The sequence below is a fragment of the Anser anser genome (assembly GCF_964211835.1).
Source record: "Anser anser genome assembly, chromosome: 16".
Classification (NCBI taxonomy): domain Eukaryota; kingdom Metazoa; phylum Chordata; class Aves; order Anseriformes; family Anatidae; genus Anser; species Anser anser.
Genome location: NC_139737.1, coordinates 9001568 through 9027998, shown reverse-complemented (window position 1 = coordinate 9027998; position 26431 = coordinate 9001568). Strand labels below are relative to the sequence as shown.

Sequence of the window (26431 nt, the reverse complement as noted above, 5' to 3'; positions counted from 1 at the left end):
GCAGGGGGCAGAGCAGGAAGAGCCCAGTTCCGTGGTGAGTGTTTCTGATTTCCCGGCCGTGTAGCTCACCACGTGCATGTGCGCGGTGTGCCAGGCAGCCCTACGACGTGATGGAGGCAGGCACAACCACAGACCCAATGTTTCCATACTCTAGGAGCTATATGGGAGCTGACTTCAAGCCTCACGGCTCCTTAAAGCTCCTTTAACATTTGTGTGGCTCAATATCTGTACTCAGTTCTGCGCAAGGGGAGGACAAATAAGCACCAGGTCCAGAGGGAGCGGCGGGCAGGGGGCAGCTCTTTCCCCAGGTGCAGCAGGGCACCCATGGGGCTGCCCCCATAAACACACAGGCTGAGAGCACAGGAGGCAAAATTTCAGCCCCGGGCATTTAATTTGGGCTCTGTGTACAAGTACATTGGCATAACGAGATGGCAGGCGGGATAAACCTCTGGGCACAGCGGCTGAGCGGCCAAAACAGCTAAACACTGCCACACTGTTAATACCAAAATACCGGAGAACAAGCCAAGAAAGTGGACTTTAGGGAAAGATCAAAGGATAAGTACATCTCAGCAACCTGTTTCCTTTTCATTTTTTTGAAATTCTGATCAGATTTGCCAGGGTGGAAATGTGTTTCCAAGCAGAGAACAGGCTGCCCCTCCAGAGGACTCTGCCCTGCTCCGGAGCAGCATTAGCCATGTCTAAAAGAAGGAGCCGTGGCGTGACTCATACTTTCCAGTCCCCATAATCCCTCTCAGTAGGTTTCAGACTTAAGAGTTTTCCTCTCTCTGACTTCACTTTTGCTATAATTTATGCACCTGCTTTGAAGAAGCCTTTGAAAACTCTGACAGTGGAGGAAAAAAGAGCCCGTTTTATCTATCTGATAGACAGGCTGCAAGGAGAAAAAAAGAAACAACACCACCACAGCTGAATTGTGTTACCAGGAAAATAACATCTGCATGTATAACTTTCTACCAGGCTGTGAGCAATCAAAAATAAACTACTAGAAACCCTTTGTCAGAACAAGGGCAGGGCTTAAGTGAAAGAATAAGCAGTTCAGCAGTCAGAAGTGCGTGGCTGACATAAGACAGAGCAAATGTCATCTTAAAAAACAACAACACGCTAATGAATTATGTACGAATGCACACCCGAGGGCTGGGATCTCGTGCCCGGCTCCCGGGGACAGAGCGGTGGCCGCGCTGTGTCCCCGCGCTGCCTGAGCCCCCAGAGTCAGGTGCGAAGCTTGGCTCTCCTGCAAAGGATTTTTTATGGAGTCTTGGAAAGGTCAATAAATAAAATATACGTTCTGACATGCCTATTATTTTAGAAAATGTGGTTTTGTCCCTGGGTCTGCTGCTTTGGAGCTGCAGTTTCACACACGACCACAGACTGTGTCTCGGGGCACCCGAAGCCCTGCAGTGCCCCGGCTGCAAGCCCTGCCCCGTCCCTCCCCGGCCCTGTGCCCTGTGGGTTCTGCCCCTGGCTCCCCGTGCCTGTCCCGCACACTGCCAGCCCCTGTCGATGTCCCCACCAGCCACCCTCTTTGCCTGCCTGCCTCAGCTGGCATCCGGCACTGGCGCTTTCAGAAGTTAAAAACCTCTTCCTGGGCTCAGATGTCTCCTTCCTGCTCTCCTTTCTGCCCTGCACGTTGCTGCAGAAGGGAAGATACAAACTGAACCTCCTTGCTGGTTTCCACAAGAGCTGAGCTCCTACAGAGGACAGATTTCTGTGCTCCCATCCCACAACACAGAGCCATGGAGGCAAACAGAGCAGGCTCGGACCTGCAGAGCCAAGAGGTGATGCCTGGCTCTTTCCGTAGGACCTCCAGACCCATCACTGTGTCGTGCATAGCTCCCTGCTCAAAGGTCGGTGAGAAAAGCAAAATCAGAGGAAAAAAAAGTCAGGCTTTCACCAGGAGCTGCCTGGGTGTGTTCCCACCTGGCCTGCGTTTGGTGTCCTGGCTGCAAAGAGAGATTCGGAGCTTGTGCAACGCTGCCCAGCACACACCCTCAAATAAAATCCTTCCCTACAACCTTTTCTCCCTCACACCTAGGACACAGCTGTAAACTAGGAAGATTTCCTTGGATTACTTTTTTTTTTTTTTTTCAGTGTTGTTTTACAGCTCTGATGATCTAAGTCGTGTATTTTTTTTAGCTTCTCCTAGATTGCTTCCTCCAAACAGAGGGATGGCGACGAGTGCATGGCGTATGCTGGAAAAACAAACACTTTTACTGCTGGCTTTCAGGAAGCTTTTGGTAAATAGCTGCATCTGTTTCTAAGTTGACTTTGTTCTAAAGTGGTGATAGCATCTACCTGCCTGACCTGGTGCTTCTGAGGCTGCTAATTAACAACACTGAGTTTTATTGGTGTTTGCGTTTGTGGCTGCATTTTGGGTGTATGAATGAATGGTGCCCCTGGGGAAAATTATTATTTCTGCTGGCATGCAAAGCTTAGAAATATGTGAATAATAGAGACAGACCCTCTTAAAACAGCTCAGTTTATCTGATGCATTTCTAGAAAGTCATATTAGCTAGCTGAGAGTATAAAGGATGCAAAATTGCCAGGACGTTGAGCTATCTCAGGATATTCCAAACCCCAGTGATAATATCTCGGTGCTCCTGTGATGGATTTATCTGCTGGCAATCCTTCTGCATCCCCCCTTATTCTGCAGTCGATGACTAGCTCTGCTCAGGAAAGCTCAGGAGCCTTTACCATCCATCATCTTGATGACTGCAAATATCTCTTTAATGGTGTGAGCAACAGGCATGATCTGCACCTCTATGAGCATGAAATTTTAAGAATGCTCCTTTCCCTGGAGCTGCCCTGAAATGTCAACAGTGGGAAGGGGAGGCCTGGGCTGTGAGAAGAGATTTAGAAGGTGGTTGGTCTACATTTAAGATGAGTCTCATGAGTTACAACTCCAGGTTACCTGTCAGCTTCACCATTCGTAGTGCTGCTAATACAAACGCCTTACTCCACGCAAATCTTTTATCACTGAACAAATTAAAAAGGAGCAAATTTGATCTGTCTGCACTTTTAAACCCTTCCTCAGCAGTGGGGGGAAGCATTCACCTGGAAATCGCAATTATAACGCAGCTGTCAGCTCTATAATTAGAGCAGTTAGGTCATTCTGAGCGTAGTGTGCGCTACTCGCCTCCAGTGACAAATAACCTGCCTCCCCACCCACACCTTGTGCACCTTCACGAAGGACTAGAAATACACAGATGGTCCAGCTGCCTGCGTGCTGCCATAAAACGAACCCCTGCTGCTCTGACAGTCCTGGGGTGGGGAGCTAGCTGTGGGTCCTGCATGGACCGAATTTGCTCTTACCCCTCTTACCACCTCACATGAAACCTCACAAACCGCCAGAGAGCTCTGTAAATGGCAGTAAGAATACAAACAAGGCCAAATCACACACCTTAGCCTTATGCTGGTGTATCCTTGACTTCTGAACACCCTTTCTCCTCTCCCCATAAATCCCTTTTGGAGGTACCAGACAATCCCACAGCAACCAGCCTTTCTGGCTGTCATTTGGCTGATACAGATGAAGGCACCAATCAGAAAACCAGGTCCTGTAGCCTAATCTATTTCTTTAAAAAGAAATAATTTGGGCCCTATATATGCTGCGGAACTGCCACACGGCCAAGTTATTTGGGGATATTGTGCAGGAGGGTCAGAAAGCACCGGTGATGCACTCATTAGCTACAAAATCCTTTCCTCCAGCCCCCGGTGACTAACCCCAATGACAAACACGAGGCAGCCTTTGCCATCTGCAGTCTCCATGGCTTCAAACACACAAATCAAGGAGTAAACTCGCTTACGCGTAGTGCCTACGAAAGCACCACGGTGGGGAGTTAGTGCAAAGCTGGTGTTTGTTAAACTCGAGCCCTGGCTTGCAGCAACCCAACGTCCGCACCCAGGCAAGCAGCAGCAAGCTCCCGGCTAAGCCTTCCCTGTGCCCGAGCTAATACAGCCGCTTGCTGTTGAGAAAATAACATAATTGTATGCCAAGCACTAAGCCTAATGAAACCGTATTGATTTTGTTGTTAAAGCCTATGTTTCTAGGATTGCTGGGCTACCAAGATGTGTTTTCCGAGTGGTACAGAGACAGAAAAGTGCAGAGAAATCCCATTAATGACATAACAAATAACCCAGCCAAGCAACAGTCCTCATTTCACATTCAAATCCTAAAAGTGATAGGTTTTAATGTGCTCAGTATCTTGCCTTCTGCTTGATGACGGGTAGTTTCATATGGCAGTAGGTCACTGGGCATTAATCAGATAAATCCTTCATAATGTAACCTTCCCCTACAGCAGAGGGAGGGGGCTCACAACACCAAAACTCCTCTGTAAATGAACGCTGTGACCGAATGCACAGAAAGGGGGAGGACAGTGAAGAGGGAACAGCTGGCATGTCAGGAGGAGGAAAAATGTGGTGCTGTGAGAAGTCTCTTGCTAGAGCTGGATGATGCTGAGCGGGGATTTCCTAGGTGGGGGGATGCCCAGTTTGAAAGCCTGTGCCCAACGCCAGGATCACAGCCCCCAGTACAATGAAAAATAAGTTTCTCTCCCATATCTGTTTTTTCTCTTTAATTTATTATTTCTCAAACTTTTCAAGTGCAGAGTTGTAAAGAAACGTGCAGAGCTGTTGCAAAAAGAAGACCTGAGTGTGAACAACAAAGACAAGTCTGAGTGTGTGGGCAGCAGCTCCAGGGGGGGGCAACTCCTGTGCTCACCTCTGGGTGCAAACACCTGGAGGAGGACAACGAAGGACACCAGTGTCCTTCCAAGAAAAGTCCTCAAGAGGAGGAAATAAAACGGGGGCTTTAGCCAGCGCTTGAGGACAGAAGGCGAGTGGAGGCAGCACGATTTATCCCCATCTGGTCCCTTGCTTCTCCAGGGCACAACAGGATCCTGCTGCCTGCCCTGTTCCTAGGAGGCTTTTCTGGTAATAAATCTCATGTCCTCGCCCCTCTGTGTCACCACAGCACTCCGGATTGCCTAAATAGACACCTGGCTGTCCCATGGCACTGATCTGCTTCAAGAGAGCACGAGCACACCCGCAGCCAGCTTTGGTGGGACGCAAGCAAATTATGAAAGCACATGCTGAAAGCAGAGCCTACATTTAGATGCTTTGCTGAATGAGACTAGAATAAATTAGCAGTAGAGAAATTGCACTGAGAGGTTTGGTGTAGGTATTTGTACCTATGGGAAACAGCTGTCGTGTCTAAAACTCCCACAGTGGGGCAGGGAACTGGAGAGCACCTTCCAGTGTCAGCAGGCAGAACGAGGTCTCTCCAGCGACCTCTTAATCTCAGTGTAGGCAGAAAATATGGCAAACACTGACTGTCCTTGTGATAACCACTGCCCAAAGACTCATTGCCAGCTACCTGGAGGCTTTAAGCGTGCTGGGGAAGTGCTGCTCTCCCAAATTTGGCCATTCACCACCATTTCCATGCAATCTGCAGGGCATTAGCTTTCCAGCACAGCCTCCCCAGGACAGTCTCTTCCCTCAGAGGATGGCAGACTTTCATGCTTGCAGCTTAAAACATAAGCGTGCAAGAGTACACTGTCCAGAAGGAAAACAGAGCCCAGGATGCATATTAATTACTGGTGGCATAAAGCCCAGGCAAGGTTGCTGCTCCATAGTCAAGCCATAAATCTGTCCAAATAGGATTCTGACTACGTCTGCCGTGTTTATGTTACAGAGTTTTATGGCCATGTGATTCTTCACCTGGAGAGGAATAGTGTCGCTGTGCAGCCAGTTAACGAGGGAGATTTATTAGCTGGTGACGAAGACCTGGCTGCTGTCTGCGTGGCCTGGAGGTGTGTGCCCCCAGCACCAGCTCCGTGGGGAGGGCTGGGCACTGCCTGCATGGCCAGTGTGGTTTGGGAAACATCTGCCTGTGCTTCAGACCTGGCCTGGAAAGCTGTTATTGTCTCAGCATGCCTCAGTTTCCCTGTGGGTGAGGAGGGCTGGAGGGGAACCTCGCGGAGTGCTCTGTGATGCCCTCAGGAGGAGCCCGATCAGAGCAGTGGGCTGGTCTCCTGCAGGTCTGAAGGAGCTGATTTCTGAGAGTAGAAGGGAGAGAGAGTCCAAACTGACGGCAAAATAAAATGCAGATTGTTGAACATCTGTTCCACAGAAACAATCTCTCCAGGCCTCTCGGATGCTGCAGATGACACATTAACCTTAAGCACCGAGGAATTCCAACCAAAGGAGGAAAATGTCCTTATTTTCATGGAAACGTAGCTAGCAGGTGCTCCCGGCCTTCTTGGTGAAATGGGGCTTTTAATTGCACAACAACTCACTCCCTCTTTGCTATGAGCTTCGTGTTAAGCAGATGCTTATGGCTTGTTGACTTGAGTGAGACTGCTCGCGTGCTGGAAGCGAGCACGTGCTGAAGCCTTCCACCCGCAGCAGGTTTTCCCCTTGCCTCTAGCCAGACCCAGCGGGAGGCTCTGGCTGGATGTGAGCACCGTGTAAGCCCCAAGGCAGCGAGGGAGGATCAGCTGCCTGTTTTGATACTCACCCTTAAGAGAGAAATTTTTAAAAAGGCAGGGGAAGGCACCTCCCGTTCCTCGTTCATGCACCGACATATAGCCCCCCTAATCTCCATCCTCTACTTGGTCCCAGAGGAAAATGTTTGAAATAATCCATATTCATTAGAGTTTTTAGTCCCTCACATGCCAGAATTCAGCGGGCTGCTAATGAAGAAGACAATTATACAGCACTTCAGAAAAAAAAAAAAAAGGCAAATCAGAACAGGTGCAAAGGCTGGAGCTTTGCCATATTCGCTCTCTGTTCTTTGGCATGGCGCATCATTATTTTACTTAAAATGTATTGAAACATCCCAACAGTTTAAGGCATCAGTATGAAAGGGAAAGAGGTGACATTTAACATTAATCATTAGCTGTTGACCACCTAAGACACTAAATCAAAAAGAAGACAGCTGGCCAAACTGAGCTTTATCTGTGTTCCTTCTGAAGAACACAAGCTCCAGTGACGGTGCAGCAGCAGAGCGGTAAAAAGGCAGATTGTGTTTGTTTTGCCCCTTGAATTAGGGCTTCAATGTACAAGTACAGAGCAAAAAAGTGGTGCCTGAAGGATTTATGTCCTGCCAAGACCAGCATGGGCAAAGCAAATAAAGATTTTCTGCCTTTTGCAGATGTGGGCCGGAGGCACAGGAGAGAAAATGACCTGCATGAGTCTGCGCAGAAATCTGGGGGCAAAGCCATGCCCCCGACGTGCCGATACCACCCACGTCACCGCCAACAGACTGCCAGCTCTCAGCTTGGTGTTTTCCTGCCCAGTTTTGGGGGTGGGAGCACACACACCAGAGCGGGACAATGCCACCGGGCTGAATTCAGGAAAATCAAGCTAAATTCAGGCTCATCAGACGCACCAGAAACACTTTTGGAAAGACTGCATTGAGGAGGTCAGTAGTGAAAGATGTTTACTGAAAGAACTGGTCTTTTAAAGAGGGGTTTGTAGTGTCCTTTTGGTGTAAAAGATCATTCTGTGGGCAGGAAGGCGGAGCCCATTACCATGGTTATGGCTCATTCCCCCAAAAAATGATAAGGAAAAGAAAAATCCCAGCAGGTAGGTGATAATGTGGGGAACAAGGGATGAAATGACAGCAGAGATTTAAATTGAGCTCAACTGTCTAAGGACTTGGTGGAAAATGAAAAAATAAAATTAGGAGGAGACTCAGTATTTCATTTCCTTTCGGATATAAATTCATTAATTACCAATAGAAAGAATCTGACCTGCTGACCATGTAGACACACAGCCACGCCACTTGTGATGACACATCTAATTTGCACACGATTATCCTGTTTTTCCACACGCAGATTGAGTAATTGCTTGTATCAACTGCAAGATCCATTTGCATATTCCATCTGCCTGCTTTGCATGCTAAATTGCAGCAAATGCGTGCACAAAATTGAACTGCTCGCCCTGCTCTGTGCACACACGTCTGCCTGAGTCTGCTCAAACCAAACCCACGGATTACGTCCATGTGGAAAGTATCAGCAACAAACTCACGTACTGAAACTGGCACAGGGCACCCGGGGGCTTGGGTCCGAGTTGCTTTAGGATTAGTTTATAGCAACAAAACCCATGATGCAACCAGCTTAGGTAAATCAAACAGGGGCAGCCAAAGCAATAACTTTCTCTCCATGCCTGCTCCGCTTACTGCTTTGGAGAGTGCTGCCTCTGCGGGGAGGGACGAGCAGGCTGGGCGTCAGATCCCCGCTGCTCCTCACTGCCTGCAGCCCTGCCGCAGACTGGGATCCCAGGGAGCACTGGGGAGGTGAGCAGAGCAGCAGCAGAGCAGGCAAAAGCACTTGTGCTTGCTTCACTCTGCTTTACTGAGCAACCTAGCTTGCACCTAGACCAAGTATCGTGAATCCAGGTTGACCCAAACCAATAACGACGTTTCCTTGCCAAAGGGAGAGAAACGTGTCCGGTTTCTCGCTCTTTCCCTAAGCATCCATTGCTGCTTACCGTCAGAGACAGGATACTCTGCTCAGAGGGATGCTTGGTCATACTTTTTTGCACTGACCCATCAAGAAAAAGGCCACTCTGGGAAAGTGATTAACAGTTATGGAAACTAAACCCCACACCTTTCAAGAGCAGTTTTTGTGTTCTCTGTGAAACGTATTTATGGCTTGTTTTGGGGTAGCATACATGAGCCGTGAGTCAGGGCAGTATTGCACTTAGTGGTATATAAACACACAACAAAAAGATGGAACTTCCTACAAAGAGTTTATGAATTCAATAAATTACACCTATAACTCCTGGAAGTGGCATTCTCCATGCCCAAGTTTTCTGGACCATGGAGCAAGTTTCCCAGAAGTTAGTGCAAACGAAGAAGTATTTCACAGCCACTTTACAAGAAGCTCTTAAGAGCATCTTTAAAAATAACCACTAAGTCAAGAGGGTTTCATTCACGGCCATTCATAGCCAGAAATTTTAACAAGTTTGTTCTGTAGCTTAACAGGCATGCAAAAATAATGGAATTACACCTGCCCCTGTGTTGAGCAGAGACAAAAGAGAGGCCAGGCATCACTCGAGTGAGCCCTTATGCATTTGTCTGGCACGATGAAAGTCTCATATTTCAGCAGGCAGATTTCATATGCCGAAGCTGGCTTTGGCCAGGGCTGCAGGTGTCGAATGAGATCATTCCCTGGGGTTGCAGGAGCTCTACAGTTACTCCTATAGAATAACATTGTGTGCAAACACAGGCAGAAAGCACTTACGTCTCAATTAGCAAAATGAACTCTGATACCCGATGTGATCTAGAACGCAGAACAGCTCATGTTTGGTGGAAACATCTCCGTACCAGGACAGCAGAAAAGCTCCTTGTGGTGTCCTGCTGAACTACACACAGGACCCTGGAGTCAGGAAGGGGTCAAAGTACACACAGAGAGGGTTGGGTCTGCTCGTGCCTTGGGAAGCGTGAAGGTCTTGATCCCGAAGCGCTCCCATTGAGATCTGCTTCAGTCGAGGCAGGTCTAGCAGGCCCAGGGCACTGGGAATTAACCACACATGCTACGCCTCATCTACTTTAAATTTAGCTTGAAGAAATAAAATAGCAATAAATAGGACCCAATATACCTGGAGACAGCTTCCAAGCCCACAACAAAATGAACCAAAAGTGCCAGTCATGCCCTCGGGTGTCTCCTGCTGAAGGCACAGCTGGGGGCTGACCCATCTGGGAGCTCTCATGGTGCCGGAGGGGTGTCAGCACTGCTGGGAAAGCGGGGCCGCACCGCCTTCATGGGGCACCTCCCGACACCGGCATAACCTGTCCTAATGCACTGCCAACACTGGCAGGTGCTCAACAGCAAACCCCCAGACTGCAGCTGTGTGAGCCTTCCGTCCTCGTAGTAACGGGTAACACGTTCAAAAGACTTGGCTTTTCTCAGCTGAATGCTGCAAAACCTGCTGAGATCAATCAGACTTTTACCTGAGGAGGATTAGAGGCTAAGAATAACTGCACGTTGACTGAGTTTAATTCTGCTCGCTGGCAAAAAGTGCGAGGTACAGCTGTAAAGGCAGGGGATGTTTGCTGCCACAACTTTGGCATTTATTTATTTCTAATCTCCATCCTACCCTAACAAAAGCTATTCTTCCTGAGAACAAACTCATTCCTGAGTGAAGCCAGTCAAGATGATAAGACACAGATGCTCGTGCAACACTTGGTCCAAGGGCTGAGAGGGAAGAACTAAGGTGAGCTTTGCCATCCACCCTGCCCAGGACTTCCTAAAGCCTTGTGCATGGAGGGATGCTTGGATGGGCAAGGGCTGCTCTAGGTGGGGACACCACAAAATCCCCTTCCCCAGCCTGAGGGCAGCTCTGCAGAGGCTTGCTGTGGAAGAGGAGAGCAGGGGAGCCAGCAGAGAAGAAAGGTCCCTGCACGGTGGCACCCCGGTGGGACTGGCTGTGCCGTGCTGGCAACGCTGGGCCCCCTGCACCTGCCTGGGGCAGGCATCGGAGGAGACCCCATCACTGTGAGATCTGGGACAGCCAGCGGGGTGTGCTGAGGGCTGGAAAGACTTCCTGGGACACTAAGTAAGCTTCATGGCCTGCACCTTGGGGATTGCCTCCTAACCAAAAACAGACGAAGGCTCTCTCGAAGCAAGGATCACTAAATTCCGTCCCTGAGAATATTTCAGAGCAAGCTCCCTGCTGTCAGCTCCTCTGCTTTCAACCAGGGATGTGAGCTCTGCTGCCAACCTCAGCCTTCCTCCTGCCAGCACAGATAATACCACTCTGGTCTAGAAAATCGCCTACCCACTGTCCTTGCTCTGTGCCCAGCACCAGTCAACCCCAAATATAACAGCACCTACATGTTGACAGGCAGGCAGCTGGCTTCCCTTGCACAAAATAGCGCTGCAGAATTATGATCTCTGCTCCAGCTTGCCTTACCTTGCTAGGCCAGGCTTGCTCTTGGCTGTATCTTGGGGATTTTCTTGTTTACAATTTCTTCTGCATTGTTATATTTAAGTGTAGATTGATAATAATAGTTACTGCACCAGGCAGTCTTGAGGATTACTTAATTAATGTTTGTGAAGCACTTTAAGATCCTCAGATGAAAGAAGGTAAGAAATGCAAAGTATAATTATTATGTATTATTAATAAAATTCTGGCACATTGACAGGAAAGGAGACAACACTTTTTTTTTTCTTTTCTAAAAAGACTTAACTTTTATGCTACAAAAGACAGGTTTACCAAAAAAAATCACAAATACGTAAACAAGGAGCAACAGCTCCCTGTTCCACCACCAAGGCTGGGTTCTTCTGATGGCAGAGGGCAAAGAGCCTCTGAAAGTGAGCTACGCTCCTCCATCCAGCCACGTGGAGCTTTGCGAATGGCCAGATATGGAGAAGTACAGAGACGTTACAGCAATTTCAGATAGTGGAAGTGCTCAGATGCACCAGTAATGAGGAACAGGAGAGAGTTTAGAGCATGATCACTACAATTAGTAAAAGCACAGGATACAAAAGAAATTATGCATGCAGAGCAATGGAAGGACATTTGGAAACGAACATTACAGCTGTACGAATAAACTTTTTCAGATCTGAGAATGGGCCAGATACAAATGAGATTCCCAGAAACCTGAATAAAGCCCTGATCTGAGATGGGCTCCCAGGCATTTTCACAGAATTGTTAAACCCTCGTATGCACCACAGCTGCCTCCTGGACACTCTTGGCTGGGATCCAGCCGCACCAGAGAAAAAAGCGGTGCCGGGATTAGGGCTGGCTTAGGGCTCCGGTCTTTGATGCATCGCAGACCCTGAGGAGCCAGGCAGCCCCTCTGTACCTCCCCATGTAACTCGGGAGAATCGCACTGCTCTCCTTCACAGCACAACCGGGAGGACAAACACATTGCGAGGCACTCGGATGCCATGGCAGAGAAAGCTGGGGACCGACAGCTGACGAATTGCTGTAGATAAGGACGCAGTCCCATTAAAGAGGCTCCTCAGAGAGCCAAGGAGCTGCTCCCGGTGCTTTGTGCAACAACACATTCCCAGTCCCGCTTTACACTAGCGACAGCCAGAGAGTAAACCCAGCAGGACGTGGAGCACGCGTCCAGCACCTCCTCTGTAAAGCAGCCAAGGACGGCGCTTCCCGCGAGCACCCAGTGCAATAGCAGCATGCTGGCTGCAGGTGGGTACGAGGGGCTTGGTCGTGCTTATGGCCATTCCTCAGCAATTTGGGGAACAGAGCATTGCTAGCAGAGGAAACGTGAGAGCCTGACTAGAACTGAGTGTGCTGGATACGGCCAGAGCAGGAAAAAAATCAAGAAAAAGAAAAAGATTAAGGAAGAGAAGAGAAGAGAAGAGAAGAGAAGAGAAGAGAAGAGAAGAGAAGAGAAGAGAAGAGAAGAGAAGAGAAGAGAAGAGAAGAGAAGAGAAGAGAAGAGCATCAGGTATCACTGAAGCCAGCCAAAGAAAGCATATACAGCATGTGGAGAAGAATTCACGTGTCACGGAAAATATGCTTACTATAGATAATACTACACAAGATTTTAAGTACTGAGACTGCGAGACGTACCTCGCTGCTCACATCTTCAATTTGTTCTTTTAACAACATGAGTATTTTTTTTAACAAATACCCACAAGGAATCTTAGGTCTGTAATAGAGTTTGGTAAGGATAATCATATCGTAGAAACATTTCATCCATCAGTACCAATCAGAGAGTATTTCTGGCTTTAATGCTATTTATGTAATGCAAATGAGATTTAAAGCTTCATTTTGTTCAAAAATGAGCAAGAGCAAATGGACTTAAAACTAATCTGAGCTTTTGGCTAGAGACTCTGCATGAATCCTAGTCCAAACAGGTCTGAATAAGTTGAACTCATAACTGGAAATGATGGTGTACCACAGGAAAAATGAATTTTAAAATATTTTTTTTCTGTGTTTTTTTTTGTGACTGTTCACCCTACTTTATTGACACAAATTTCTGGTTGCATTAGGTGGATGCCCAATGGATGTTGTGTTTCATCAGCAGGATATCCAGGCACAGACAAGCACTTTGGTTTGTATTCTTTGCTACTGATCTCTCTTGTCCAAACCCAGGTCTGAGATGCATTCGAGAAGCAGGGTGGTGACCTAAGGAACCTTCCCCATGCCGACCCTCGGGGGAAAAGTCACAAAACGGTCTCAAGATGGAAAGTTATTAGACCAGACTGGCTGCAAACTTCAGCAGGCAGCAGAAACGCTCACAGAGGTTACGAAATGTCTGGAGGAGACTTGTGAACGGGAAAAGGGGCAACATTCGTAACGGTGCTGGTGAGTCCTTGAGGCTGGGCAGAGGCTGAATGCCAGGGGAGGGCTGGATGCACGGGATGAGTGGCAGGGCAGGGAGGGGGCAGTGATGCAACTTTGTGCTCCCAGCGAGGAGCAAACCACGGGGCCTCCCCTCTCCGAAAATCCACATGAAGCTGCAGGGGCTGGAGCCCTGGGTTTGGAAGACACAATCAGGTCAGACTTTGAGTTTCAGCGGGGAAAGTGGCTGCTGTTCCCCTGAAGACCCCAGTCCTTGCAAACCACACAAGAGCTTTCCTGCTGCTGCCTAAAATATGTTGAAGGAAGCTCCCAAAGCAACAAAAAGCCCATGCTCTGACCAGCATGTCTGTCCCTTGTGTTTATGTGAATATTGTTAACGTAAAAGGCAGCACTTGCTTTGTCTGAGGAGATATTATTCCTGTTGAGTAATGTTTGAGTAGCTCACTACGTTTGCTGTGTTTGTTGAAGAGAGGAGCTGGTTGTTAGGACTAGGAGTTCTTAGCTGCAAACACATACCTTCCTTCTATGGGGTAATTTTGCTACAAAGGAATTTCCAGACTTATATGTACATACATATAGATACATAATGCATTGGATATTTGGTATGATGATATCATTTCACAGTATAATTATATGTATTGCCTAGTATTTTCACTCTTGCTTTTCAGTACAGTTTACCAGAATCCCCTTCCCACAGTCAGAACTGCATCAGAAATTGCCCCAAGACAGACTTTGTGCTTTTAGACCTTACAGAGAAAACCTTTCCACTTTTCTGTAACCACGCATTCCTCTAACACAACAGAGCTCTCTAGGACCTTCCCACGCAGACAGGGGTCATCAGACAGGAATACCCCTGCTGAAACAAAGAGCTTTGGTTTCTCACCCCAACCACCTCAACAAACTGCCAAAGAGCTGCCAGCCCCCTTCCCTCTGTGATGGGATGTTACAGGGGAGCAGTGAGGGCAGCTGGAAGCTCACCTCCAGCACGGGAACACAGCGGTGACTTGGACAAGCCAGGGTCGTCCCCCCCAGCTCTGCCCTGGCCTCCCTCACCGACCTTGGGCAATTATCACCTCTTCACTTTAAGATGGGGATAATACATATACCGCAGGTTTGTCCCGGCCTTAAGTAATCCATCTTTTCAAAGCACTTTGAGAGCTTTGCTTGATGAGTACAGACGTTATAATACTCGTCTGTTCCCATTACATTCCACGGGAGTTTTGCCCTCCACAGAGGCAGGGCTGGGGCTGCCAGCGTTATTGTGGGACGTAGAAAACAAATGTGCTTGGGATATTTGAGTGCTAGCGTTTTGGTAGGGGGCTAAAGCAGGTATAAAGTCACAGCGCCTGTGTAGGGATGTTTGAAAATATTCACGATTTGCTGTAGAGTGAGTAGATTTTTTCCATTAAAAATCAGGAGACCTCACTGACTCCTGCTGGTAAACACGCTCAGCTCGTGCCAGATAAAGGAGACAGGAGAGGCCAAGAAGAGCTAGGACAGGCTAGGACAGCAGAGAGAAATCAGAAACCAGTCAAATCCAGAGGGGAAGCTTACCTCCAAGGTTTGGCCCTGCTATACCAAGTGGGAGAGTCAGGAGGTGTGTACAGATATCTCCCCAGGGACTAACCTTAGGGCAAGGTCATCCTAAGGATAAAGGGTGCCAGAGCTAAAGCAGCTCAGGTCCCCAGCCCTAAGCGATGGGGCAGGGATCCCGGGGCTGTTGCCAGCTTGTAGGTGCACAACCCAGAGCAAGGTGAAGCCGCTCTGCCCTTGAAGCAGCTCAGCACCATCAGGCCAGCGAGCTCCGTGCTGCTGCTCCCGGGAAGCCAACCCAACCCGTGCAGGGAGCAACGTGGGCAACTCTCGTGGGAACACGATCTCTCTGATCCCTGTCTGCCTCCGTGTAGTAGAAGCAGGGACAACGTATAGCTTCTTCAGGGAAAGCTAATATTAGTGCCTTGCTCACATTCACTGGCCCCACCGTCTTTTCTCTTGCTGCCAGATATCTCCATGGAGTAAATCATATTGACTGTGTTTATTATAAGAACTAAGTGATCGGCTGTGAACTTTCTTTGACATAAATATTTTGCCATTAGTAGTGAAAAATAGCAACGCTAGTGTTGTAAAAGTAGCATTGGATTATTTCTCTCCGTGGGGGCTTCACGTTGAAAGAAATCAGAAGGAAATTGTGAACTGCAGGATCAAGGGGAACAGACAGAAGGAGGAACCAAGAGCTAAACACCCCGTTCCCTCCCACAGGTTGATGGCCAGGACACTTATCCCACTGTATAAAAACAGTTAAATGAAGAAAGTATTAAAAAAATGAAAGAATTGATTTTTCACAAGGCTCTGGAGCACCTCTGCGTAGCTAGCTCTGGCTGCTGCTGCAGTTGGCGCACCCCAGTTGGGGACAACGTGCCTGATGCTGGCTTTGTACCAGCTGAAGCTGCACTCACGCTTTGCGAGCATCGCACCATGCCTGCATTTCCTGCATGGATCAGGCCCAGCACTTGTCTTCTGAATCATTATTCCTAAGCTTCTGCAGTTACAGCTGACAAAAAAAAAAAAAAAAACAGGGATTTTCCGTTCTTGCACCATTTCCTATATTTTTGACTGGTGATGTTGGCACCTTAAATCATATCTGTTCACAGGCTGAGCTAACAGAGAGGAGGGGAGAACACTGAGCAGCAAGGGGAATGAATCTCAGACAGATTTTTCAAAGGTACAAATGAGAGCTGGTGCTTTAAAAATAGCATTGACTGTACTTCTATAGCACACGTCCTCCATGGAACTCGTCCCGAGCACGGTAGCTTGTTGCTTCCCTCCTGAGGCAGGCACTCTCATACAGATGTGGATACCTGCCCTCAAGGAAGACCACAAACGTGGTCCAGGCCCTCCTAGCAAAGTTACAGATAAGTTAAAAATGCAGGGGTATGCCTGCATACATGTTTATGCACACCATACGGTCCATGAAGCATAGTATGTACATCAAGAGGACTACTAAGCTTAACAATTTTAACTTTCCTTTTTTAAAAATGCTTTAAGAGACTGCATGCCCGCAGGTTTGTGTTGTAAGCTGCTGAACCCAAAACATTATGGCAGCAAATGCCAGGCAGCTGTCTGCCTGGATCCCGGGGGTGCTCAGTGATGCAGTAATAGGTCTGGAGAAAGGATCACTTTTGACGGGCAAGGATCCCACCTGGAGAGCTCGCAATAAGCTTGCTGTTGGCAGATGTGCACCAGAAAATAACAGGAGATGTTGCATTAGGGATGCAGGAGGCTGAGAAGCCGATGCCGTGGCGCCTCCTATGCTAGAGGGATCACTGGCAAGATTCTTTAAAGCCAACAAAGAACCACAGGACACAGCTACTGACCTGGCAGCACTACTGTTTTTTTGCCCTAAACTGGGGGCTTAGGGAGGCTGTCGTGCGGGGGAGTTTTGGGAACTGGTGGCACAGCAATACATTGCAGAAAGGTCATCAGCAAGACAGAAGCAAAGGACACGCTGCAGGGAATGGCTGGAGGAATTAGGGCTCCCCAGGCAAAAGGAATTGTAAACTCACTGGAAGGATAGGCACCCAGAAAGGAGCTGCAGGATGAAATGAGACTGATACAGAACAGCAATTGTTTGTGTATCCACAGGACAGTGCTGTGCTAGAAACCCAGTGATAAGCTATAAACCAAAGTGGCAAATCCCTGAGCCCATGGGAAAGGCTTTGGAATGAGGCTCTGCTTTTGATGTTCTCCAAAGGCAGAAGTTTACTTTGGGTGAAGGGGAATATTCTCCTATATATAGCAGGAAAGCCAAGGCAGTAGTTGCATCAGAAAAAAAAAAAAAAAAAGACACAGCTGCCAGCAAAATGTGGGCAATCTAGCTGTAACTGTCAAAGTCAACACCTGCCCGGAGGTGGAAGCCTGAGAGACAGAAGACACAGCTGAGATGAGACCCCGACAATTAGGGAGAGGGGTTTCCTCTGCTGAATGCAGGCACTGCCTTGGAGATGAATGAAAACGGCACGCCATAAGGGAGGGACAGGAATAGAAAGCCCATGTGGGGGAAGAATGCTCTAGATGTAGCAAATGCATCTCCAAGAGGCTTTATCATTCTTATTTTGTCCCTACTATCAATAATAATAAGGAGAGAGCTTACAGAGCAACCTCTTCAATCCCTAAGCAATGCACCCAGAGATTAGCAGCAGAGAGCAGCGGGCAGCTCGAGAAAAGCCGTTCAACAAATGTAGAGGCATGCATAATAAGATTACTGAATTGGAGTTGCATGTTTTCAAGGATAAATGTGATATTATTGCGCTGGCAAAGGCATCGTAGGAACGAGGCAAAAAGATGAGAAGTAGCCTGCCAGAACAGAGGGACTGCTGCAGCTGAGCTCCCAATGAGACAGGAACAAGCGAGAAGTGGAAGCAGCCCTCCGTGAGCAGAGAGGAAGTGCATAGCCTACTTGACATGCAGATATGCAGAGCAGCTTTTTGCAAAGTGGGTGATGTCATCCTGTTTTTCTCAGCCTTCAGGACAGCAAGAGAAAAATAGATGAACCCAGCACACGCACAGGAGTCTGTAAGACAAGCAGGCTTTTCCCCTCCTGTCCCCCACTGTGCAACACTAATTGCTCAGATATCAATCAGGAAAATAATTTGTAAGAACTCAAAGTAGGGAGGATTTCTTTTCTCCCTAAGATGCAAAAAGGGTGATGCTGGATCTTTCCAGCAGTTCTGCAAGTGATCAGAGGATTTCCAATACCATATAAGCTAATTAAGGTGTTGAGTGGCTCTGATTTGTTGTGTGTTTATACTGGAAAGCAGGAAAAAACTGCAGCCTGTGATTTTTCAGGATGCTCTGAAGTCTACTTGGATTTACAGCTAGGCTGGCTGCCCCAAGGGACATGAATGCCTCTCCAGGCGGACAGACCCACAAATCCTAACTAGTTTCATTAGTAAAAACAACAGCTATGGGAGGGACGTGTGCTCTGGAAATCCAGGGCTGCTAACTGGGTTGCAGCTGGCAGAAACAAGCTGCTCAGGCTTAGCCTTGGTGAGGGAAAGGCCAATTCAGATAAATCCCCCAAACCAGAGTGCTGGAGAACTGCTAGCCACTGCTGCCCTCGTGCTTACACCAAGTCCCGAGGAAAAGCAGCAGCAGTTTGGCTTCTGGAGAGCTGGATTTCTTCCCTAAGGGAACTACAAGGGAAAACCACCACACAACGAAATGCAATAACTATCCCAGAAAATATCCATACTCGTCTTCTTCTGGAGTAAATCCAGACAGAAGTGAGCATCAGAGTCCCTCATGGTCAAAAATGGATTTTGTGAGTACAAAGTACAGGAGAAGTGCTATTAAAAACAAACATACTAAGGCAGACTGGGAGAATGATAGAAATAAGCAGGAACACACAGTGATCACAGGAAGAGTAGGGAAGGAAGCATCCACAAAGATTGCAGTGGGTATTTCGCAGGGATATACAGCAAGTAAAGTCACAGGAAGCAAGAGAAACTGATCCTTTGTCTTGTGAGGTTAGAAAGGGAGAGATGAGAAGTTTAATTAAATAAATGTCTACCATTAAATACTACTATTAAATAATTGTCTGCTCAATATTTTTTCATTTGGTACAGAGTGTCCCTCCTAGTGCCGAGTTTTGTGCATATGAGTTTTGCCACTGGGAGAAGTGAACCCAGCAGTGCGGCAGAGCCTGAGTCAAGCAGCCCGGCGGGTCAGAGGGCTCGTGTGCCTGTTGCACTGCCTGATGCCAGGGCAGGGCACTCCACGTGCAGGGATGATCAGCCAGAGTACTGCCACGCAGACCTTCAGCCCCTCTCACGAGGACAGTGCAGCTTTGGTTACGGCCACGAGGGACCGAAGTGTTATAGGGAAGGAGCAAACACCCCTGTGCTAGCACTGGGTGGTGACAAGGCAGTAACGCTGGGGCTTCAACAGCCATCTGATTCCTCATCTGGGAGATCTGGAGGCTCTCAAGGAGTGGGTAATACAGGATCTAACAGTGTTCTTTCTGGTCACGTACAGGGTGTAGCATCGGACATAATAAGTCAGTGCTTGCCATGAGGTGGTTAGTTTAAAAGCCAGACAGATTAGTCAAAAGATACACGCAAATCCCCACTGTATAACGGAGCAATAAAAACGAAGGGCTGGGGGATTCTTCTTCTCTTATTTTAAGGCTGTTTTCCACCCTGAGGTACATCACCTATAATTCCTTTTTAAAACAAACAAGAAGACGACTCACCCTCTCAGGATTTAGTTCATCCCAGTATCACAAGGAGTTCTGCAGCAAGCTATTATGGAGGAATCTGGTTAGGTGTTGTGCAGAAAGTGTTAAAATACAAACAACGTCGACAGCCAGCAAGAAAACCCACCTCATCAGAGCAGGAGTTAGATGATGGCGCATGGCTTACTAGGACACTGTGTTGGGTTTAGGGAGAATATGCATTTGTGGCCATTTTCTAAATTCCTTACAGAGAACATGAAGGGGGCCTGTACATGTTATATTTAAACAGAGAAGGAAAAAAAACAACAACAACAACAAAAAACTTTTGCATTGAGTTGTACAAGTCTGAAGAAAAAGAATAAATGAAAGGAAAATAATTTGGGGGAAAATTGATACTAGGTCATTCAGTGACAGTCATTAGACCTCAGAAAGGGGACAAAGCACGCTATTCTATAGGAACAGTTGGAGCGCCCAGACCTGGCAAAGCAGGTCGAATCTGGCTTTAGGAAAGATGACAGAAGTTCCTGGAGACCTGTAGTCTCAGCAAAAGTGCTCCACTGAACAGACAGCTTCTGGCCAGCTTTTCTCAGCTATCAGGCTCAGATTTAGAGAACGCAGCCTGAAGTGGAGCCTGGGCACAGCTGGTTAGGTCAGATAACGGGTCAGGCTGCCAAGTCCCTATCCCCACACCCGTCTATCAGAAGATGAAGATTGGGCCCAGCCTATTCAATATGTAGAATGAATTCTCATGAAGGTGATCAAAGCAAAGGGCACACTCTGGCAGGAGAGAAAAGCTATCCACCAGCAGGGAGAAGAACGGATAAAGAATAGGCTTACCAGCTCTCCTGTCCCTGCCTGGTAAGCTAATTGTTCATCATGCCCATTTTTCTTGCTACATTCGAAGCGAGTCGAAATCAGTGCTTGAGAACTGCTGAAATATTTGAGGTCTGAGAACATACAGCAACCATTTTCATTGCAGTAACGAAGCCATGGAATGGGAGCTTTAAATGGGAAGGATAATAATGCATTACGGTTCACTCTCAATTAATCCAGAGCCTGCAATGCCGAATGCACTTACTCCGTGAATTTTCTCAGAAAATGAAGCTAGAGTGTATTTCATTTATAAATCACAAAAGACATTTATTTGGCAAGGATGACCCCCTGCTCATATACAATAAATCATGAACATCAACAGTCTCTAATGGATTTTGAGTCAGTGCCACAGACAGCGAAGCCCGGGGCCTGTGTTTCAGGATTCCAGGACTGTGCCAAAGGAACCTTATAAATGATTAATGCATTCAGTGTCATCTGTGCCATTGGAGAGAAAAAGACGTTCTGGGGCTCCGTTTGTCATTAAAAAAAAGTGATAATCGGTTCAGTAGCAGACCATGCCTTTCCCTTCCCCTGCCAGAATGAGCCATTTAGCTCCACACCTAATAAAATCCCTTCCCAAAACTTCACACGTGCTCTCCATTCGTGGTGTGCAAAATTTCTGGGAGATGAGACAGGGAATGGAAAAGCTTTTTTTCTTAAGTAGCCCTCCAAAGCCAGGCTTCCTGAGGGATGGAGCTAGGGTTTGTAGTTGCAAATGCATGTACAAAAGAGATAGGCCTCAGCCACCTCTGTAATGTTGCTTTCTACTTCTTTGCCATACTGTGAGGATGCCGGTACATAGAAAATGCAAGTTTTGGTCCCTGCTGCTCAGTCTCTCATGCTTTCCAGTTATCCATCCTACAGTTTTCAACCTCTCCCCCCTTACTTTTGTCCCCATGGTTACAGAATCACTGTGTTCACAGAGATTTTCCTCAGTGAAGAATATGTGACTAACATGAGACAGCTAAATTATCAGAGCCAACTCTGACATTGGTTTCTCCTAACGAGGATCTTATCTTCCAAACGCTTTCAAATAGATCTGTTGCACTGGCACCAACTTCAGAGTTGCAGCACTTCAGCTATTGACAGGGACAGAGCTGCAGCAGCTTTGTACAGGGAGACTTAAAATAGTCTAGAATCAGGTAAAGGAAGAAATTCAGATGCTAGCTTTAGCAGACCTGCAGCCTAGGAGTACGTGATATACATATCTAGGAGATGCATTTCACAAAATTTTGAAGTCATCCTAAAAGGGAATGCATTATTTCTGAACTGGACCTGGGTCTGGGAATTCAAGTAGATTTCCTCTTTTAAAGAAAACAGTTCAGCTAAGCAGTAGGATACACACATGTTTTGGGCCCAAAGCAATCTCTGTTACACAATGCATCAAGACAGACCACAGAATAACAAACCTACTAATCTCCAGCCCCAGCAATCAGCATATGCTGACCCAGGGCTCCGTGGAGCTGCTCCCACACTGACCAGCCTAGGTGGCCCTCAGAGAAGCACAAACCAGATACCTTCCAAACTACCCAAAAAACATACGTTAAGCCTCGTTCACATCTGGGAGGTCTTTCTCCCCTTCTCTCACAGCATCTACTGAGCCACAATTGCCCAGACACTAAAGCAAGAGCAGGAGGGCAACAACTCATGTAACCATCTCTGCAGTCATAAGCCAACATACACAAGACTTGAGAAGACGTGGAGATCTTACCTTGGCCGCTACGGAGGAGTTGGGCTTCTCCAGGAGGTCCCAGAGCTTTTTCCTTTTGTCAGCGCAGCAAGTGTTATCAAATTCCTCCCCTTCCCTTTCCCTCAGTGTCTCGGCTTCTCTCTTCAGCTCCTCATTCATCTGTTCCTTCTTCTGGTGGTAGCGGGCCTGGCAGCAGGACTCCAGGTAGATCTCGTCCACCCCCCAGTAGTCCAGCTCTTGGCTGAAGGACAAGGCGCACATCTCCTCCATCATGTGCAGCTTGCCAGTACGGTAGAAGTTCAAGATTGAGGTGAATGCCCCGGGATGCCTGTCGAAGAAGTACTCGTTCTCCTCCAGGTTGTAGTCATCGCAGATCTCCATGAGGGAGTCGTGCGTGTTGCAGTCTCTGAGCTTACCCAGCCTGGTCCGCGGCAACCTGTCCAAGGTCCGCCAGAGAACCTCGTGGGCCAACCCCCCCACGTTGAGCTTGACCCTGCGGGAGCAGGCCTTGCTCCTGACGATCTCCGTGGGGTCCGGAGGCAAAGAGGTAGTAGAGCGAGATCCATGCTTATTCATCCCCAGAGGCATCTCTGGTCCCCCTCAGGCTGGCTGCTCCAAGGCGCGGCGCGGGGCGAGGGCTGGCGGGGGAGGGAAGGGGAGGGGGGGGCCGGCTTCTCCTCACCTCTCCTTCCCCTCCATGCCCCGGAGCTGTAAGAGAAGCCAACCATGGGGCCCGAGGCCGGCCTTATCCCCGCGGGGCAGCGCCCGGCCCCGTTAATCAGCTCAGGGGGCGCGGCGGGCGCTGTCCGCCCCCGTGGTGCTGAACCGCGCTCGGCGCCCCGGCGGGCGGCCGCGGGCAGGCGCTGTCCGCGCCCCTGGTGCTGAACGCGGCGCCCGCGCCCACGTGGCCGCCGGAGGAGCCGCCGCTGAGCTCCCCCGGGTGGCGGATGGGTGATGCCCCCCCCCCGAAATCGGTGGCTCTGACCCCCCCACACACCACCCACCGCCTTGGGATCTAGGAGCTGTGCCTAGGGTCCCCTCTAGGGTCGGCTGCACGCGCGGTGCTGGGGGAGAGGAGGTTGGGCACAGCCCCGGTGCGGGTTTTTTTTGTTTTTGTTTTTTTTTGCTTCTGGAAGAATGGCTGGGAATTGGTGGATTAAAGGGCTCTGCGCGGTGCTGCGAGGGGAAGCGGCCCGAAAGGAGCCGGGCCGACAGCCACCGGAGGTACTGCCGCCTTGGCCCCCATCCCGGAGAGAAGCGGCCCCGCCACCGCTGGCCCCCGGCCGCCCCTGCGACCCTCCCGAGGCAACTCCCCTCCGCGTAGGAGCCAGGGAGAAGCAGAGGCTTTTTATAACTCCAGCCCCGCAGATTTCCCCGAGGAAAGCGCCGGGGAAGGGAACGGGGGAGTATTTCCAGCCACTCTACCTCTCCGGGCTACCCAGGGACGCCCACCCCCCACCCCACGCAGCCCTCTGCATAAGAGGGAAACCAACGAAAACGGGAATAAGAACCACCCCCGAGCCTTCCTGGCAAAGCCGGGCGGCTTAGAACAGCCCCGAGCACTGTTGCTTACACAAGATGGCACGAAGAGAAACCCCGGCGCAGGAAGGAACGGCTTCTCCCTGCCCAGCCGCGCAGCTCCGGGGGGGCTCGGCCCCTCTCCCCGCCGAGCTAGGTGCCCCCCACCCGGCAGCGAAATGCGGCCGCTGCTCCCCGGCCGGGGGAAGGCTCCCCTCCTCCGGGCCGAGCCCGGCCCGCACCTACCTCCTCCTGCGGGCTCCCAGCGAGGCGGTGCGGGGCTGTGCGGGGCCGAGGGCGGCTACATGGTGCGGCGGGGCGGGCAGCCGGGGCGGCCCCGCTCGCATCCCCCCGCGGGCAGCCTCGAGGCGCAGGGATGGCGGCCGCGCTCCCGTCTGTCCGCGGAGCCCAGGGGGAGGGGAAGCGAAAGGAGGTAAATCGGATCCCTCGGCAGGAAGCTTTTCCGAGGCCTTCCCTCGGCTGCGGCTCCTCGCTCCTGCCCGCCGTCAACGCCGAAGCCGCATCTGCCCCCCTTCCCCCGCCCCTCTCCCGGCGAGGACACAAAGGAAAGCTCCGGTGCTTCCTTCTGCTGCCTCGTAAACGGAGATCAACAAGTCGAGGCTGAACCTCCAGCTTTTCCCTGCAATTCTGTCCCGGAGTTGTTTGGAGTGAATTGGAAGTTGGGGGTGGAAGAGAGGAAGGCAGCTCCACCGTGAGCTGGGATGCAGCATTGCAGGGAAGGTTAACGCTTTCCTGGCCTGGCCCCGCCGCCCCGGGGCCGATTTGCAGCGGGGGAAGGCTCCCGGAGCAGACCTAGCACCGAGGGGAGAGCCGCAGCATCCCTCCGCGGCGGGACGGGGTTATCCCCGCCGTGCTCCGGCTCCCGGTGGTACCATCCGTGAAAGCGGGAGCAGGGATGGGAGCCAGGAGAAGAAGGATGAGCAGAGTGCTGATGAGCCCAGCAGGGCCCTCAGTGCTTTCTAGGCCCTGCTTGCTGAGCTAGGAGCAGCTGAGCTCAACGAGGTCACGCATCAATCCGGGTGTCGGGGGTGAGCTGGGTCCTCGTCCTCGCCCCAGCAGTCTCTCATCAAAGGCAAGAGCCTGTTCTCAGAATTGTTGCATGCATTTGCAGATACAGATGGGAGGAATAATAATGGATCTCTGTTGTTGATTAGGGATCTATATGTAATAAAAAAGAGCATCTTCTAACCGGATAACATAGCAAAAACAAAGAAAAGGCAACACTGCGACATTCAACGTATCCCTCTACCACTTTCCTCCTTCCCTCCTGACAGGAGAAAATGGACCTCACCAGGAGCCCGTAGCTCCATTAACGCTGTTTAATGGCTACATTAGCACCACTTAACGCAGCTCACCTGCTTAGGCTGGGGTAGCAGAGGTGCACAGCTGTGCTCGTTAGCCCTTTCTCCTCTTTACATTGATTGACCATGGCTCCTGGGCTCCTTAGTGACAATTCCCACTTCAGGGTTTCTAAAACAGGAGCCTGGTGTCTGGCTTTGTGTGATTAACTTGGGAAAGACTCCCAGTGCTGCTCCTCCTTGCTTTCCGTGCTTCTCCCTTTACCCTGCTCCCGTTTCCTAGTGTACACAGTATCGATGTTACGCTGCTATCTTTGGCATTTGAATGTCCATGTCTTCTTAAGAGATGACCTTCTGAAATCCCAAACAGTATTTTTCTGGTAGGGCCCTATTCTCCAGTACCTCCCACAACAGCACATATCATCTGTATATTTCAGAAGTTCTTACAAGAAGTGGGTCACTACCTTCCTTCTGCAGATGGGGAAGTAAAGGCATGGAGCAGCACTCCTCAGTAGGGAGGTGGGAGGAAGAGTTGGGAGCAAAGATTGTTGACCAGCTTAATCCCAGCCCCGTGCTCTTCCACTGAAGTAGCTCCCCCACATCATGAGAACCTACAGTCAGTACTCAGAGCAATTCAATTCTCCTCTTGCCTTCCCATCATTTCACCTCCAGACCCTCCTCTACCCCTCTGACAATAGAGATGAAAATTCCTGATCAGGGCTGTGAAGCTAAATCTGTTAATGATTACAAAGAGCCTTGAAACTTCCAGCTGGCAGGCGCTGCATGAGAGCAGGTTATTTGTTTGTTAGCACTGGCATCCAGGGCACATTATCTCCTGTTGTGACAAATGCAGGATGCTCTTCTGCGGAAAGAGAATGGTGGGAGGGACAATGACAAGTAGCGTAACACAGGGACATGCATCAGATTCGGTACAGTTAAAACACTGGGAGAGAAGCAACTCAGTTTTATTACCAGGGCGTTTGTATCTTTCTACATCGCTCTTGATACACTGCCCATGTCATGCACATGGTCTGGCAAGAGACCAGAGATCCAGCCGTGGGTGGGGGGACACCAAGGGGCAGCATGGAGGCGCAGGCTCCTGCACTGCTGCATGTTCACCCTTCCACAAAAGCTGGGGATGAAAAATCATACTCAAGGCTCAGGTGGAAGCAGCAGGAGGGAGCCCTACAGCCCCTCCAGCTGGCTGTGCCTGGGGTGATCCAGCAGCCTGTGCGGGAGGGGAGGATGTTTCCCCCCTGGGTGTCTGTTCTGTGCAGCACTTCTTGTTCCACAGCTGACGAGTTTGTCAGCAAGGGGCAGTGCAGGCCTGAGGATGCAGGAATGTGCAGCTTGCTCTCTCTTCCCCAAGGTTATCTAACCCGCTCTTGCTTTGGATATTCCTTTTGATTGATATTTTTTGTACCCTGAGCTTCTGCATACTTAATTTGTGGTTTGTTATTTCCACAGCCTATGGAGCCAGCCAAATGCCTGAATGCAGTCTGT

The 26431-nt window shown here is 49.5% G+C and overlaps 1 protein-coding gene across 1 annotated transcript in view; it reads right to left on the bottom strand.

The window, feature by feature from the left end:
- Positions 1–23996, bottom strand: part of KCNB1 (potassium voltage-gated channel subfamily B member 1) — a 120356-nt gene extending 96360 nt beyond the window's left edge. Inside the window, exons 1-2 of the mRNA XM_083802195.1 lie at positions 23856–23996; positions 22113–22799 (exon numbers count right to left, since the gene is read on the bottom strand). Coding sequence (XP_083658321.1) covers positions 22113–22679 — 567 coding nt within the window. The 5' untranslated portion in view covers positions 22680–22799; positions 23856–23996. The remainder of the gene's footprint in view (positions 1–22112; positions 22800–23855) is intronic.
- Between the last annotated feature and the right edge of the window lie 2435 nt (positions 23997–26431).